The sequence below is a fragment of the Oreochromis aureus genome, linkage group 10 (genome assembly GCF_013358895.1).
Source record: "Oreochromis aureus strain Israel breed Guangdong linkage group 10, ZZ_aureus, whole genome shotgun sequence".
Classification (NCBI taxonomy): Eukaryota; Metazoa; Chordata; class Actinopteri; order Cichliformes; family Cichlidae; genus Oreochromis; species Oreochromis aureus.
Window position 1 is genome coordinate 6598200 of NC_052951.1, and position 18847 is coordinate 6617046.

At 38.6% G+C, this 18847-nt stretch overlaps 2 protein-coding genes across 2 annotated transcripts; both read right to left on the reverse strand.

The window, feature by feature from the left end:
• Positions 1–4060: 4060 nt before the first annotated feature.
• On the reverse strand, positions 4061–8228 carry hspa8 (heat shock protein 8). The gene is made up of 9 exons (XM_031744619.2): positions 8075–8228; positions 6876–7085; positions 6434–6639; positions 6189–6341; positions 5552–6107; positions 5251–5453; positions 4898–5096; positions 4586–4818; positions 4061–4506 (listed from the first exon to the last, which is right to left on the reverse strand). Exons 2-9 carry the CDS (start codon positions 7078–7080, stop codon positions 4309–4311), a joined length of 1953 nt encoding a protein of 650 aa, XP_031600479.1. The 5' UTR covers positions 7081–7085; positions 8075–8228; the 3' UTR covers positions 4061–4308.
• A 452-nt stretch (positions 8229–8680) lies between these two features.
• LOC116324085 (cytotoxic and regulatory T-cell molecule) lies at positions 8681–15932 on the reverse strand. The gene is made up of 10 exons (XM_031744628.2): positions 15876–15932; positions 13736–13876; positions 13447–13599; positions 13176–13295; positions 12280–12435; positions 11568–11828; positions 10486–10551; positions 10227–10373; positions 9958–10044; positions 8681–9622 (listed from the first exon to the last, which is right to left on the reverse strand). Exons 1-10 carry the CDS (start codon positions 15919–15921, stop codon positions 9465–9467), a joined length of 1335 nt encoding a protein of 444 aa, XP_031600488.1. The 5' UTR covers positions 15922–15932; the 3' UTR covers positions 8681–9464.
• Between the last annotated feature and the right edge of the window lie 2915 nt (positions 15933–18847).

The following is an 18847-nucleotide window of genomic DNA, read 5'->3' on the forward strand; positions in this document are numbered from 1 at the left end:
TTTCAGCGAGTTTTTAGGACATCCTGATAATAGTGAATTACAGTAGTCCAGCCTGGAAGTAATAAATGCATGAACTAGTTTTTCAGCATCACTCTGAGACAGGATATTTCTAATTTTAGAGATGTTGCGCAAATGGAAGAAAGCAGTCTTACATATTTGTTTAATATGTGCGTTGAAGGACATGTCCTGGTCAAAAATGACTCAAGGTTTCTCACAGTGTTACTGGAGGCCAAGGTAATGCCATCCAGAGTAAGAATCTACTTAGATACCATATTTCTAAGATTTTCAGGGCCGAGTACAATAACCTCAGTTTTATCTGAATTAAGAAGCAGAAAGTTAGCGGCCATCCAGGTCTTTATGTCTTTAAGACATTCCTGCAGTTTAACTAATTGGTGTGTGTTACCTGGCTTCATGGATAGATAGAGCTGCGTGTCATCTGCATAGCAGTGAAAATTTATGCTATGTCTTCTAATGATGTTGCCTAGGGAAGCATGTATAATGTAAATAGAATTGGTCCTAGCACTGAACCCTGTGGAACACCATAATTGACCTTAGTGTCTGAAGAGGACTCTCCATTTACATGTACAAATTGGAGTCTATTAGATAGATATGATACAAACCACTGCAGTGCAGTACCTGTAATACCTACAGCATGTTCTAATCGCTCTAATAGGATATTATGGTCAACAGTATCAAACGCAGCACTGAGGTCTAGCAGGACAAGCACAGAGATGAGTCCACTGTCAGAGGCCATAAGAAGATCATTTGTAACCTTCACTAAAGCTGTTTCTGTGCTGTGCTGAGCTCTGAAACCTGACTGAAACGCTTCAAATAAGCAATTCCTCTGCAGATGATCAGTTAGCTGTTTGACAACTACTCTTTCAAGGATTTTTGATATGAAAGGAAGGTTGGAGATTGGCCTATAATTAGCTAAGACAGCTGGGTCTAGAGATGGCTTTTTAAGTAAAGGTTTAACTACAGCCACCTTGAAGGCCTGTGGTACATAGCCGATTATTCGAGATAGGTTGATCATATTTAAGATTGAAGCATTAATTAATGGCAGGACTTCTTTGAGCAGTTTTGTAGGAATGGGGTCTAAAAGACACGTTGATGGTTTGGAGGAATTAATTATTGAAGTTAACTCAGAAAGATCAATTGGAGAAAAAGAGTCTAACTTAACATTGATGGTACTAAGAGTAGCTGTAGATAATATTACATCTGTGGGATGATTATTGGTAATTTTTTCTCTAATGATAAAAATTTTATTTGTGAAGAAGTTCATGAAGTCATTACTAGTTAACGTTAAAGGGATGGTTGGCTCAGTAGAGCTCTGACTTTTTGTCAGCCTGGCTACAGTGCTGAAGAGAAACCTGGGGTCGTTCTTATTTTCTTCAATCAGTGACGAATAGTAAGATGTTCTGGCTTTGCGGAGGGCTTTCTTATAAAGCAGCAAACTATTTCTCCAGGCTAAATGATGATCCTCTAAATTTGTGACACGCCATTTCCTCTCCAGCTTACGAGTTATCTGCTTTAGGCTACGTGTTTGAGAATTATACCACGGAGTCAGGGACTTTGGATTTGAGGCCTTAGTTTTCACAGGAGCTACAGTATCCAGAGTCGCACGTAGTGAGGAGGTAAAATTATTAACAAGATAATCGACCTCTGTTGGAGTAGCGTTCAGATAGCTGCTCTGCTCTATGTTGGTACAGGGCATTGAAGATGATAACAGTGGGTGGATTATATTCTTAAACTTAGTTACAGCACTTTCAGAAAGACATCTACTTTGATAAAGTCTACTCTCCACTGCTGTGTAATCAATTATTGTAAATGTAAATGTTATCAGGAAATGATCAGACAGCAGAGGGTTTTCAGGAAACACTGTTAAATGTTCAGTTTCTATGCCATATGTTAAAACAAGATCTAGAGTGTGATTAAAGTGGTGGGTGGGTTCTTTTACATTTTGAGAGAAGCCAATTGAGTCTAATAACAGATTAAATGCGATGTTGAGGCTGTCATTTTTAGCATCTACATGGATATTAAAATCACCCACAATAATTATTTTATCTGAGCTGAGCACTAAATCAGATAAAAGTCTGAGAAATCAGAGAGAAACTCTGTGTAAGGCCCAGTTGGACGATAGATGATAACAAGTAAGACTGGTTTCTGAGTTTTACAGCTGGGGTGGACAAGGTTAAGCATCAGGCTTTCAAATGAATTAAAAGTCTGTCTTGGTCTTTCGTTAATTAATAGGCTGGTGTGAAAAATTGCTGCCACACCGCCCCCTCGGCCTGTGCTTCGAGATTTCTGGTAGTTAGAATGACTCGGGGTGTTGATTCATTTAAACTAACATACTCATCCGGCTGCAACCAGGTTTCTGTAAGGCAGAGTAAATCGATTTGTTGATCAATTATTAAGTCAGGTACTAACAGAGACTTGGAGGAGAGAGACCTAATATTTAATAATCCACATTTCACTGTTTTACTCTTTGGTTCAGATGTGGATACTGTATTGTTCTTTCTTTGTGATTTTTATGTTTAAGTTGTTTATTGCTGGTTTTGGTTTGTTTTTTGTCTTTTTGGGAGCTGACACAGTCTCAATGGAGATGGGTTTTGGGGGTAGCAGGAGGAGAGAAGCTGCAGAGAGGCGTGTAAGACTGCAACTCTGCTTCCTGGTCCCAACTCTGGATAGTCATATTTTGGGGGGTTTAATAAATTTGTCCATATTTCTAGAAATGAGAGCTGCTCCATCCAAAGTGGGATGGATGCCGTCTCTCCTAACAAGACCAGGTTTCCTCCAGAAGGTTTGCCAATTATCTATGAAGCCCACATCGTTTCTGGGACACCACTCAGACAGCCAGCAATTTAAGGAGAACATGCGGCTAAACATGTCACTCCTGGTCTGATTGGGGAGGGGACCAGAGAAAACTACAGAGTCCGACATTGTTTTGGCAAAGTTACACACCGATTCAATATTGATTTTAGTGACCTCCGATTGGCGTAACCGGGTGTCATTACTGCCGACGTGAATTATGATCTTACTGTATTTACAAGAAATGCTTAACCTAAATTTAGTCTTGCAATGAGACAATGAGCCCAAGGAAAGTAAAATGTACAACAGTTTGTTTCCACCACTTAAAAACTATATGTAACTAATTAAATATAATAGTCACCTGAGAGTCAAGTTCAACAGAGAAGAAATAGCTGTCTTTTTCCACGGTAAAACTGCCAAATGAAAGAAGAAATGGTAGAGAGGCTACTGTAAATAGTTTATGAAACAGATAATTCCATATGTCTGTCTTTTTATCTTATAATGCATAGCATAAGATAAAATCATATGGTTGTATTTAATGATTCCTAACCGTTTAGGGTTTTCAAAATAAAAGGACGATCGAAAAAAAAAAAAAAAAAAAGGTTATCCAGGTGCAATTTAAACCGTTTGGGCTTGGACAGGTTTTTGTGATAAGGTTCGGTGACAAAAACAGACATCCTGTCATGCCAGTATTCTGCTGCACAGTAACCTGCTCTACATAATATAGCTTCCTACCCACCATTATAATTACGGAAACGAGAATTCTTTCACTTGAATTTGATCCATATAATTCTGTTAAAGTCCCAATTATTTTTGGTTTGTGAGATAGGATAGGGTAATATTAGTTTTAAAAACATTGTTTTAGTAAATTTGTTATATGAAATGCTAATTTACAATTTACTAAATGGTAAAAGGAGTAACTTAAAAAAAGAAAAGAAAAAAAAAAGCTGAAGTGTATTTGTTAGAAATGTTGAGCCCATTCTGTAGATTCATGTTCCATAGTGCTAAATTAACAGGGAGGATACTTTCCATGGCTTGAACCTACAGGTAAGCCATAGGAATTTCTAGTTTCCATTTTAACATTTGACAAAGATGATCCTAAGAATTTTGCAAATTATTCAATAAAGCATTAAGACAGTGCCGCCCTCCCGATATGTAGCGATCCTGATTTGAGATAAATCAGAGCTTCCAGTATTAAGTTAGAAGTTCTTGTGTAGCATCTGTTCATGTGTAGTTCATGTACAACACATTGTAGGGTTGCAAGATTAATTTATTATCAAGGCAGTTACATCTCCATGCACAAAAGACTGACATTTGAAGACTCTGCTCAATTATGCCAAATACAAGTTGTTCCCTTGCACCTGTGTTGCAAACAATGCCATAAATGAGATCCCGGAACCCTGTTTTTAGGTCATTAAATTTCACTCCTGCATTTTACTTGTTCCAGGAGGGTTACTTTATTAGAAAACGTGTCAGGTAGCAGCTGGTATAGCTGAACATTTAGTCGACCTCCTCAATGGTTGGTCCAGAGGATCCGCCACCAGGAGCTGCACCACCGGCTCCAGGGAAACCACCAGGCATGCCCTCTGGCATTCCTCCAGGCATACCTCCAGCACTCTGGTACAGCTTGGTAATGATTGGGTTGCACACCTTCTCCAGCTCCTTCTGTTGATGCTCATACTCATCCTTCTCAGCAGTCTACAAAATGTAGATAATGTTTAAGCCCTTCATAGCAATTGATACTATTGTAATTTTTCTGGTTTGTGCTTGGGGTTACCTGGTTCTTGTCCAGCCAGCTGATGACCTCATTGCACTTGTCCAAGATCTTCTGCTTGTCATCATCGCTGATCTTGCCGGCCAGCTTCTCATCCTCCACAGTTGACTTCATGTTGAAAGCATACGACTCCAGGCCGTTCTTAGCGGCCACTTTGTCACGTTGCACATCATCTTCTGCCTTGTATTTCTCTGCTTCCTGGACCATGCGTTCAATATCCTCCTTGCTAAGTCGACCTAGAAGGACAGCAAAGAGTCACAAGTTGTGCCAGAAATTTGATGTCATCAATCAAACCTGTCATCAATCAAAACCCACCTTTGTCATTAGTGATGGTAATCTTGTTTTCCTTGCCAGTGCTCTTATCAACAGCAGAGACATTCATGATGCCATTAGCATCAATGTCAAATGTCACTTCAATCTGAGGAACGCCTCGAGGAGCAGGAGGGATGCCAGTTAGCTCAAATTTGCCCAGCAAATTGTTGTCCTTTGTCATGGCACGCTCACCCTCATAGACCTGTTGAAATAGAGGTCAGCCAATAATTTTTCAACTCCACATCTACACAAATGCTAATGTCTAACAACATGACTCTCAATCTCTAGTGGAATGTGAATGGCAAAACTCAACATTACTGCAATTAAAAGGCCAAAATAAATAAGGCTACACTGACCTGGATGAGCACACCAGGCTGGTTATCGGAGTAAGTGGTGAAGGTTTGGGTCTGCTTGGTAGGAATTGTGGTGTTACGTTTAATCAGGACAGTCATAACACCTCCAGCGGTCTCAATACCCAGAGACAAAGGTGTGACATCCAGAAGGAGAAGGTCTTGCACATTCTCAGACTTGTCACCAGACAGGATGGCAGCCTGGACAGCTAAAAACAAGAAAATTATTGCAACATAAAAACTAAATTCAGGTTATAATGGGGCAGCTAGCACCAGAATTTTTTTTTTCCCCCCACTGAAAACTTACCAGCTCCATAGGCCACAGCTTCATCTGGATTAATGCTCTTGTTGAGCTCCTTTCCATTGAAGAAATCCTGGAGAAGTTTCTGGATCTTCGGGATACGGGTGGAGCCACCAACCAATACAATGTCATGAATCTGCCCTTTATCCATCTTGGCATCGCGGAGTGACTTCTCCACAGGATCCAGGGTGCCACGGAAGAGGTCAGCATTGAGCTCCTCAAATCGAGCCCTTGTGATGGAGGTGTAGAAGTCAACTCCTTCATACAAAGAGTCGATTTCAATACTGGCCTGAGTGCTGGAAGACAGGGTGCGCTTTGCCCTCTCGCAAGCAGTGCGCAGACGACGGACAGCCCTCTTGTTGTCACTGATGTCCTTTTTGTACTTGCGCTTGAACTCTGCAATGAAGTGGTTGACCATGCGGTTATCAAAGTCCTCCCCACCAAGATGAGTATCACCAGCAGTGGATTTGACCTCAAAGATGCCATCCTCAATGGTCAAGATGGATACATCGAATGTGCCACCACCAAGATCAAAGATGAGAACATTCCTCTCTGATCCAACCTGATAACAGATTTGATAGTGCTTAAGAACAGACCGTTAACAAAAAAGAAATATAATCCAGTATAAATTTCACCCATTTACCTTTTTGTCCAACCCATAAGCAATGGCAGCTGCAGTGGGCTCATTGATGATGCGCAGAACATTCAGGCCAGAGATAGTGCCAGCATCCTTTGTGGCCTGACGCTGAGAGTCATTGAAGTAAGCGGGCACTGTGATTACAGCGTTGTTGACAGTCTGAAATTTAAAAAACAAAAATATGGACATTAAATTGATGAGTCATGTGAAAACTTGCAACTGTATTCCACAGAGGTAAATTCAGAGCATACTTTTCCGAGGTAGGCTTCAGCAATCTCCTTCATCTTTGTCAGCACCATGGAGGAGATCTCCTCTGGGTAGAATGATTTTGTTTCACCCTTGTACTCAACTTGAACTTTAGGGCGACTATTGTCATTGATGACATTAAATGGCCAGTGCTTCATGTCTGACTGTACAACTGGATCATCAAACCTACGGCCAATAAGACGTTTGGCATCTGAAAGATAAAGTTATATTTTTGTTATTTTTTCTTAAAGCTCCAATACACTTCTGCAATACTCTTATTCTTCCCTCAAATCCACAAGGCTCAAGACTGGTCTTTAACAGCGATCAGTTGCTTCAAGACAAGCTCATGGGTGGTAAAACTGAGATGCTAACTTAATTTGGTTGATGAATACCAATGTTTTGAAGGTAGGACTGACTTTTACTGTTAAGTACAATTTTAACCCTTACCGAAGACTGTGTTTGTGGGGTTCATGGCAACCTGATTCTTGGCTGCGTCGCCGATCAACCTCTCGGTATCTGTGAAGGCCACATAACTGGGTGTGGTCCTGTTGCCCTGGTCATTGGCAATAATTTCAACTTTGCCATGCTGGAACACACCAACACAGGAGTAGGTGGTCCCAAGATCAATACCAACTGCTGGTCCCTTTGACATGTTTCCTAAAGAAATGCAAGAACAGTGTTACATTTATATTCGCCTTATAGTCATTTGTAACTTTTTTACTTCAAGCCTTTATAACATGCTTAATGTCAAAGTAACTCAATTGGACAACTACATTCTACCCAATTATTCTATTCAAGGCAATTTAGACTAACATAACTAGAATGCACAACAAAAACTTATGGTTTTAGTTGATTTGCTTTAATTATCCTTGAGGTTTCATTTTGAGTTGTCTTTTAAATTTATATTGATTATGTAAATTTGATTAAGAGCTTTTATTTTCCCCCTCGGCCATAAAACATGAAGTATTACACCATTTTAAACAACTTTATTTGGCTAATAAATCCGAATTCCAACAACCCACCCACTTACAGAAAAAAACGAAAAGGAATCCGCCTTGAACGAGCGTGGCTCATGGCCAAGCAATAGCCATGCGTCAGTCATAAATCACGTGCACAGCAAACTGGTACAACCGGAAATTTAAAAGCTAGAGTGCTTTGATCCTAAAACTGTTGTATTAAAATGAGTCTAAAGCACAAGAAAATCTTTCAAGAATTAAATCTTAAACGATTAACGAAACCTTTTAATTTTGCTCTAGTTTTTTTTTTGTTGTTGTTGTTTTTTAAAAAAGAAAAAAAAACCGGAAGCCTGTATATTCCGGGTAGCTTAACAGTTGTTCGAGAACATTCTCGAACGCGTCAGGATTTCTCCACCCCTCCCCACCCCTCCGCCATTATATAGCCTTAATGCAGCATTTGAACCGATGATTACGCCTCGATAACGAGGATTAAAATATCTTCACCTTCATAATTCCGTATGCGATCCATATTTGTTCATAAAATAACCGTCAAGCATTTAACACGAGGAGAAAATTCAGTATTCCCTAGTGAACATGCACATCAGTCATACATAAAGCAAATCTTGCCAGCAAGTTCAACTAATATACTAGAACTTTTTTTTAACACTAATGTATTTCAGAATGACTTACCGAGTTACTGAACTGAGGCTGACTGTGGGTATTGTTGGGCTGGAATGGACTAGCGCCAAGGTAACTCAACCCTGCCGGTATGAGAAGCGAAAGGAGGGCGAACCTTTAGCCGAACCCTTTATATGACCGGCACAGCATCCAATCGGCGCAGTCACTGAGTCTTTCCTCATCGGTTCACCAATGAGACTTTGATGAACCGATGACGCGAGACACAATCCATCCCACTTCCTGCTTCATTGTGACTGTTTCATAATGGTTGTGAATACCCGCATGGCATAAGATGGAAGCTTTGTCTGAAGTGTAGAAGGCAAATCATCTCTCTTTTTTTTTAGATTGTACCATTAAGTATGTCAGTCATGTTCGGTCCTTGATTTGGCTTCTGTTTTTTGTAAGCTACATAAAACTCTAAGTTCATACATAATTGATATATTAGGGAGCTATTTTTTTAAATATGCATATTATACCTAGACCTTAGTGTTATATTACGGTGTTAACGCTTTTTACGTTTTTGCGTTTTCAGAGACAAAGCCACAGAGTACTGATAATATGTATAAGATATGAATGTTTTCCATAGCCTGTTATCTATGCTCAAAAACAATATATTATAGCAAAATATAATTTATTGCTACACGTTCAACCCAAACATACAAAATATATACATACAAGGCAACATATATGCTATATTCACACAGTTTATATTACAGATATAAGCTTATGTTGCCACATTTTATTCTGTGTAAACATTCAAACACTTCATTAGGAACACCTGCAGACATGCTTATTCTTGCTGTTGCTGGTCATCCGCCAATCATATAGCAGCAGTGCTATCTACTATTGTAAATACAGGTCAGGGGCTTTACATATAATGTTCATATAAAACAAAAACATGGCATGACTAATCATGTAAGAAGGGGTGTAAATTAACTTGTTGTCAGTTGTTAGACTGAATGGACCTCGACAGTCCAGGTTATGTATCGGTGTGGGGAAATGTTTTCCTTTGGCTGACCATGAGCATATGTTTATGACATCTTCTACTGACCATTTCACACAGGAAATCTAACCTTCATGAACATAACAGTGAGTTCAGTGGACTTCAGTAGCTGTAGCAATGTAACAGAATGAAATCAAGGATAAAAGTACAGTAGAAAAATTTGTGACGAATAATGTCAACATAATGTATATAATGTAGATAAGTCATTTTTTTCAACATCTTGTGGCATTCGTGGCACCAAGAACTCATGCTGCTGAAGATCAAAGGTAGGTTCTACCTACCACAAGTAAGCACATATTCCTAACAATAATAAGTGAATGATTGCCCTGTATTCTGTCATGCAAGTGCAGAAAAAAATGGAAAATTGCTGATCTCATGAAAACTGTGTTTTCAAGACAGTTAGAGCGATGTCTCCTTTGCATTACATTTGGCTAAAGTTTGTGCTGTAGTTTGATGTTGAGAAGTCGTTGCTGTGATCACAGCTGTGTTTTGGACTGAAGTCATCGTCTTCGCTGGTTCTTCAACAACATACTGTGTGAAGGCTGTATTGAAGAGGCCTGTAACAATAAAGAATACCAATAAATATCCCATTTTCTCTTTTAAGACAGGATAAGGCAGTTTTTACAGTGTACGGGGCAAAATGTGTCAATGAAAGCACTCCCCTGAACATTAATTGGGATTAAAAATGTGTAAAGGTTAAATGGATTTTTGAGTTTGAGTTCCCTAAGTACATGAACTTTACCCTCTGGTTGACAAGTATGCTGTTTCTCTAAGCTACCAACATGACCCTAGTCATGTTTTAGCAAAAGCTACATTTTATAATATTCACATTAAACAGAAGGTATAATACAGTCATAGATGTGAACAACCATCTAATTAAAAGGTTTTGCACCTCTTCTCCGTTGTGCTTGTGAGGTCTTTTCTTCATGGCTTGATTTAGATTTACTGCTCTCCTCTGATGGATTAGAGTCTTCATTTTCTGTAACAATAAAAACTGTCAGATCTTTTGTAAGATAAATAAAAATACATTTAGATCACAATTCTTGAAAGTACAACACACTTGCTGCATCAATGTATGATTTTTAGCCAGACTACAGTCAAGTAAAATTGTAAATAACAGCAACTTTAGTCTGAATTCAACAGAAAATGTGATCTGCCTACCTCTTTTCCAGGCAATGTGTGCTCTCCTCAGCTTGATAGCAAAAAAAATGACGACCACTAGAAGGCCACAGATCAGGCATGTCACTAGCAAGACCAGCAATGATGAATTTCCTTGGTCTTTTCTATGCATGTTTAAGCCAAAATTCCCTGAAAATAGAGAAAACCCAAACCTTGAGGATTTTAAAACACACAGTGTTCTCTGTGATTCTCAGAGAAGAGGAACTATTATTTTAACTATTCAGGCTGAGTGTAAATGTACCTGTTGTGTTACTGTCCATGTTATCAGTGGTGATGTTCTCTGTGGTTTCAGGGGAATATGTCCAGCCTTTAAGGTGTAGTAAAGAAAAGAGGTACAATAATTAACACAGACTCTATGAAGCTACTACAGTCCAGGTCCATTATGTTTTTCAAATGGAACCATTTTTTTTTTGTAGTTTTGCAGAGTAACCAATAGGTGGCATCAAACACACATATTTGAAGAACCTGTTGGGCCTACTGCCTCAATGATGGTGTCATTGCTTACCCTGTTTGAACACGATAGGACTTTTTTTTTATTTTTTTGTTACAGTAATTTTCTGAACATATAGAGCTCAGGTAAAATGGGAAAATGGAAGGCAAATAACTGTTTTGCACACATTCTGCTTAAATTTTAATATTACACTGAATTTACTGTGAGTAAATTCACACATATATAGTGCTTTTCTAACCAATTACATGTCAGTAGTGTTCAAGGTTTGAAACACTGAAGACAGAAGACGTAAACTGCTTTTTTTGGAGCATATCTGACGATCAGAGCAGATATGCTCTCGGAACAGTTTTTGTTTGCCCACAGAGCTGCAGCCTCCCAATCAGTGAATACATCTAACATGACAGAGTTTCATATAGCTCGAGCTCTCCATCGCAGGAAACACATCTGGTGTTATATCAACCACAGTAGTGGTTAAGAGACATTTTAGACATTGTGAGAATGTGATCGCTCTTGTTTCCACCCCATAGGCTCACAGTTAGTGTAACATGCTAAACACACAATACTAAGCAGTAGTAAAGAGCTGTATTGTAGGCTAATTTCTCCACTAAAGTTCACTTTCCTTTATAGTGGATCGAGGGATTTCAGTTTCATTTAAAATATGATGTATGACATAACTTAAAATGTAAAATGGTGTTTTATTAATTTTGAACTAAATAAAATGTATTTCTTTTTAAAACTTCCATTTCTCCACTACTTTCTTTTGTGTCCCTAAGCTCATCCTAAGGTGTGTTATCTAATATGAAACATTATGTTTCTTGAAATCCACAGGGCATAAAAAAAACAAAAAGAAAATGCAGACAGTTTCCACTCACCACTGGTGCTGAGATGTGGGTCTGTATGGACTGTAACAGGGATCTGAGGAGATCTAGTGATAGACATCTCTGGGTCACTGGTGGAAACCCGCAGACTGGAGGGAACCGTTGAGCTCTCTGATAAGGGCTTGTTCTCATTTCTTGTGGTGGAGTACACTGCTGTTCTATTATGTCTGATCCACGTGGTTGTTGTCCCTGGCACTTGTGTTGATCCTTTAACACTATGTGGACTGACTGTGGATGTGTGGTGAGATCCTTTTGCTGTGACAGGAATTGGACTTGTGTTACTACTGAGTAGAAACAACACTCAGTTCAGAGAAAGTTAAAATTCATGGTGTCATGAAAACTATCTGCAAATCACACTTCATTTTTATTAGAATAGAGGAAACTAGATTTTTTTTAACAACACAGAATGAGGAAATTACATGGAGTTGCTATTTTTTTGTTTTTATTTTTGGTCAGACAGTTTCACAGTCTGGTCCTATGGACTGTTTTGTGGCACAGTTCATGAGTTAAAAAACCCCAGTGCTTTCCCTGTTCTGTGACGACACAACTACACAATCACTGTTCCTCAAACTGAACATTTTATGTAGAAGTACTTCACTGTACACAAGTCATGGATAATAAAATGGATGGTTTTACTCTTTAAATGTTTAAAACTGTTGCTATAATGTGGTGGTGTTGATAAAATAAATGAATGAAATATACTCACAGTCTTGTCTAATTTTTACAAAGTTCATCATAGGTTTTGATTTCAATGCAGGGTGGCGAACAAGACACTTCACAGTAACTCTTTTCTCTACTGAGAGAATTTCAATCATCCCAGTGGAGATGTATTTTTTAGCTTCCTGCTGGAATTGGGTACGAGCTGTAAAATGGGATAGATGTCATTAGCATCAATTGCATCAGCTTACACCATCACAAATGCAACACTTGATCAAATCAACCCTTTGTAACGTAAACTACTCTTCTGTGGAATTCAAAATAAAATTCTAAATCCCCCTTGTTTAAAGTCATTTTTTTAAAATTTGAATGTTCTTCAGTCTCATCATAGTAGCAAAGATTCCAGAAAGTGTGGGTCATGCTATCATCATCACATGAGCCCACTCACTGGTTGCTGTCACTAATTTTAATACACCTACAAATGTCTAAAGGCCACAACGTAAGTGTTAACACCCATCTTAACCTAACCCTAACCCATTCATCCACTCTTAACTGCTGTGGTTTTAAGCACAGTAGTTAAGTTTTAGGAAGAATACATTGCATTTATCATCAAAAAGGATCAACCTTTCCTAGTCAAATGCATTCACTTTTTGTGCTTATTCCTAGTTAACTGCTCTTAATTGAATTGAACTGAGTTCACAATATACATAAAACTTTTTTTAATCTATGTATAGAAATTAGCAAACATTTGTTTGCCAATTATGTATTATAAAACATTTTATGATACCTAAATATGAGTAACCAGCAGGGGAATGATATCAAAATGGCATCCCCTTGTGTAGTCAGCTCAGTTCAGCTTTCTGGAAAATCCACTGGGAAAAACACTGATTGAAGGGCAATTTTTCTAACACCTCAAACTATCATTCTCACTTTCTTCCAACTTACCAAGAAATTCTGACCCATCGTCGATTTTCCAAGAAATCTGAGGAGCAAAGTGGTTCCCCACAGCAGTGCATTTTATGACAGTCTTTCCTTCATGCTTTGTTTTTGACATTTTGGGATCACCTTCAGAAGAATCACAAAAGACAAAGTTTTATGAAACAAGATCAACACAGTGGTAATGGTTTTGGTAATTAGTATAAGAGGCAAAGGCTGATCCCATCACTAGTAAAGACGTGAAAAGAAAGTAAAAAGAAAGACATAAGATAATATTTACCCAACACTGTCACCTCCACTATCTTCTCTGTTATTTGGTCTCCATAATGAGAACATGTGTAATTGCCTCCATCGTTAAATTTGACGCTGGAAACACTGATGGAGAATTTTGACTCAGACAGTGTGTCGATTCTGTAGCGTTTGTCCTTTAAGGCTGGAAACAATTTTTTTAAAAAGTTGTTTAATGTTTGCCTTTCACCAAAGATTCTTTGAATTTTGGCCCAAACATTTGACACTTTTTAAGTTTTTGTTTTTACATTCATTATTGTGACTGAATATGCCATTTTCACCTTGATTGCGATTGAAGAACATAACAAATCCTTCAGGGTTTTTCCAGTCCACATTGGTCTTGTCAGCATTGGTAACAGGACAGCTTAAGCTGAGTGTCTCACCTTCCATGACCGTCACATGCTGCAATACTGCAAGTGAAACTGCAATCAAATAAAAGGAAGTTTGACTTTATTAAAGAAGTTTCTTTGAGAACGAAATCTGCATAACACATTTCCTAACATGGTAAAAACAACCATCTGCTGAAATTAAAAAGTCAGAGGCACACACACAGATGTCCAAGTTAAGTTTTAAATAGTTAACTTAAGCTTTTCACAGTCTGACTCATCTATTCCACCTCTGCCACTGGCCTGTTACTGTGTATATAGGTGTGTGGAGGAGGTGTGACAGGAAAAAAAATGCTGTTCATTGCAGCTACAAAATAAGCAGCCCCCCTGTTATACATCTAATGCATTTCTGTTCTAACAGGAAGTAATGTGGTCAGTGCTTTCAAGGTGAAAGAGAAAGTAGGGCGGGTGTGAGGAAAAAAAATATATTTGCTGTAGGTTGCTCATGGGGCCTTTGGGGGCTTTTTCTTTTTTGTGGGTTTCGAATAACACACGGAAAACACATTTGGCGGGGGCACACTGACACCACCGCAGAGGTCATCAAGCTATTTTTGCAGTTTGTGTGCTAGTCATGCCATTACATCAACTGACAACCACCAATATTTGTACTGATGACTTTTCATCAGTACAGTCATTTTTATGTCTCTCTAGGCTTTGGTTGTCTCTGTTTCTTTTTCAATTTTATTTGCATTGGCTGATCAATACAGAAAATGTAATTTCTCAGTAAGTTGTTAATGCTAACTAAAATATACACATTGCATAAGAGCAAACAACATAACATACACAGTATACAAAGCTAAAGCCAGTCTCATTTGTCTATTTTGTCTCATTGTAAGATTTTCATCTGTATCATTCTATTACTGACAACTATTAAAGAGCCAGTCTGCATATATACTCTATGTCATAGAAGAAATTGTCCTAAAGAACTTTCATTTTATGTCAGTCATTTAACAGAGTTGAGAAGTTGTGAACTGGTTCAACATACAACCCCAGTTCCAACGATGCTAGGGTACTGTAACATGTAAATAAAAACACAATGCAACAATTCGACACCACAAACCCTCATCTTATTTTCAACAGAACAAAAACAATCACATATTAAAACTGAGAAAATCTATCATTTTAATAAAAATATTGGCTCATTTTGAATTGAAAGTGGTGACAGGGCCGTGGTTACAACTCTCTTAAGAGCTGTCCATAAACATAGGAGGACTTAAGGGAGCAATTACTGGACTTCGGGGGAGGAATGTTATCCCATTCTTGTATGACAGGATTATAACTACTCCTGGGTCCTCTTTGTTGTATTTTTTGTTTCACGATATGCTACATGTTCTCAACAGGTGAAAGGTCAGGATCTGGGTAGGCCAGTTCACCCAGACCTCCTCCTATGAAGCCAAGCTGTTTTACATGCTTTTAATAGCACTAATGGTGTCTTACCAGATGTGCTACGCATAGAGACTAATGTATTGCATGGTAGAGCTTTAACCTGCATTCGTGGCAAACACAAACACAGTGATAGGAAGTGTTCCTAAGTAATGTTGCTCCCATCAAATTCAAAATGAGCTTATTATTTTCATGAAATTGTACAAAGTTTCAGTATAAACAAATTGATATGTTTTCTATGTTCTACTGTGCATACAATATGGGTTTATGAGATTTCCAAATTACTGCATTCAGTTTATATTTACAATTTATGCAGCATCCCAACTTTCTAGGTTCAGTTGATGTGAACACGAGCAATCAGAAATCCAAATGCAAATTCCTTTAATGCATAACTAATGCAACAGTCTTTTACTGAAAATTGAAGCACTTTCTGTGTGAAATATGAGAGCTTGTAATTCTACCATAATTTTCTCTTTATAATAAATCATCTAAATATAAAAGATCACAACAGCCTCAGAAGGAAGTTGTTTACTCCAAGGCATAGTCATCCTCACTGTGTTCATCTGCTTTTTCCAGTCATGTAGGTTACGATCCTATTTCAGCACTTATCAGACCAAACACTGCCAAAGAATGTAAAAAGTCAAACACTCACCCTCAATGAACAGCACAAAGACGCTAAGCACAAGTTTTAGTTCCATCTCTGTCACGAAGAAACACACTGACTCTGGTGCACTTCCTCATCACTCATCTATATGTACTCTACTACGGGACCTTCCATGACATCACAGCTCTGTGGTTTCCCCTAACTTTTTGATTTGAGGTATTCTCATGTGACTCCTTACAGTAGAAGTGCAAGTTGACCATTATTACATTTTATTCCTGTTTGTAGTTTTGCTGCCCAACATGAGCTGAATGTTGAATTTACAACTTATCTATCTTGTGGATGGCTGTGGTTCATCAGAGCATGAATGTTACATAGAAAGTGTGAATGAGACATGTTGTAAAAAGTGCTTTGAGTGTTTAAATAGAGTAGAAGAGCACTATATAAGGATCAGTCCAATTACCATTTATAGTAAAAGACCTGAGACAAAATTTTCCAAAATTATGTTAATTCTGGAATTACTAACTCTGGAAACAGTGGAGAAGCTTTATCAACCAAGTAGCCAGCTAGTACCTAACGTTAGTAACTGTGGTTTGTCCACAGTTACTAAACTTCAGGTTTGAATTGCCACTGCAGTTTTAACTCACACATCAACAAGATTAAAAACTTGCCACCAATCTGTGGCTTACTAAGGGGAAATGGCTGCCAAAGCAAAAGCTGTTTGAGCTGGAAACTTGTGTCAGGTGGGTGCCGAGGGGAAAATGAAAACCATAGCCCTCATGGTTTTATGATGTTTTCCACTGTAGACTCGACACAAACATTTACTGAATTTAGTCAGATCAAATATATGGTATTGTAGTAATTAGGTGCCATTACAGTCTCCAGAAGAAAATGGAAGAATAATTTAAAAGCAAATGCAGAAACATACTCACTAACTATATATAGAAGTGGAAACAGACCTGTGTGAATTTCTTTTGGGGAGGTTTTACTATGTGTCATATAAGTCAGGTTGATTAAAACAGCTTAAAATGTTATATCAAGCAGTAACTTAGAACATTTATCACGTTCTGTTCACTTGTATGTGAACACAGAAATTAAATGCCTCTTACCCACTCTTAAAAGAACAACAGGGGAGGAATGGTCTTAGGGTCAGCCATCGAGTATGTTAAATCCTGAAAGACAAAAAAAGTTAACTGGATAGAACGCCTAATTTACAAATCATTCACTCTGTAAAACTCAGCACGGGGTTCAGTGTTGCCTAAATATCCTCATTAACTTAACAACAATGACAGTGTAGCGACATAGAGGGGTTCACCTTTCACAGTCATACTAGATTAACTGGTGATTCTAATTTGAATGCAGGTGTAAATACTATAAATGGGAAATGGACTAGACTTATTTGGACTCGGAAAAGGGTGGAGTCCCCACTCCTGGTCAGGGACAAGTTCCTGCCCCACATGGAGGAGTTTAAGTATCTCGGGGTCTTGTTCACGAGTGACAGAAGGGAGTGGGATATCGACAGATGGATTGGTGCTGCACCTGCAGTGATGCAGCGGGTAGTGATCTATGTCCCTACCCTATGGTCACAAGCTGTTGGTAGTGACCAAAAGAATGAGATTGAAGATACAATGGGCTTTCTCCAAAAAGTGGCTGGCCTCTCCCTTAGAGATAGGGTGAGAAGTTCAGCTGTCCGGGAGGGGCTCAGAGTAGAGCTGCTGCTCCTCTACATCGAAAGGAGCCAGTTGAGGTGGTTTGGGCATCTGACAAGGATGCCTCCTGGGTGAGGTGTTCCAGGCATGTCGCATTGTGAGAAGGCCCAGGGGCAGACCCAGGACACCCTGGAGAGATTATATCTCTCGGCTGGCCTGGTTTCCCCGGACAAGCTGGAGGAAGTGGCTGGGGAGAGGGAGGTCTAGGCTTCTCTGCTTAGGCTGCTGCCCCCGCGACCCGGCCCCAGATAATCGGAAGAAGATGGACGAAAGACTTTTTCTTTTGGATGGTAAATGGACTGGTTCTTTTCTACTATGACCAGTCAAAGCGCTTTACACAGCTTGGCTTATTCACTCTTTCACACCCATTGGCACAAGCACTTTTCTCTAAGTGCTTTCTAACATTTACATGCATTCATATTCCAATGGATGCATCTGACAGCAATTTGGGGCTAGTTTCTTGCCCCACAGTATCTTCCCTGAGAACAGGTGTGGCAGTAATAAGACCTGGGTGTGGCTAGAGAAATTGAACTCAGGTTTCCAATGATGCGATGCCCCACAGTTATTTTATGTTATAATGGGGCGGGCAATCTTTTTTTTTTTTTACACAGGGTCATGTAAGTTTGGATTTTTTCCCCCTTAATAATAAACACCTTCATTTTGAAACTACATTTTGTGTTTATCTGTGTTATCTTTGTCTCATATTTAAATTTGTTTGGTGAGAAACATACAAAAAAATAGGAAATCAGGAAGGTGCCATACACCTTTTCACACCACTGTATATAGAAAAAGCACAGAAAAAAGTGCTTGTGTGAATAGCTGAATTAGGTAAGTTGTATAAAGCAGTGTGCGCAGGTGCCCCATTTACACAGCAAATTCTGGTCTTTGGAATAAACTCTCTGGGAGTTCAGATTAACTACATTTGAGTGTACATGCGTGACCATCGAATGAACTCTAGTGCAGAGTTAGAGTAACTCTTTCTGGGAGTTGATTTTTCAACTCTTTATAGGAGTTAAATCTAAACTCTCATGGAGTTAAATTTCTACTACCATAAAGAGTAAATGTAACTCATAACTAGAGTTCATTTTGATATTAACTCTTTATAGTGTTACTCATCAAATGAAAAAGGTTTTAGGTGACAATTACTACAAAAGACCATACTGATTATTATGAATGTATGAATTTTATTTATCAAAAATATCATATTCAAAATTCAATGCTGCATGGACTAACATACATTCTGTGTAACAGCACTGTAATAGTGTAACATTCAACATTGAAACAGCAACAATTATGGCAGCTAAACAGTTGAGA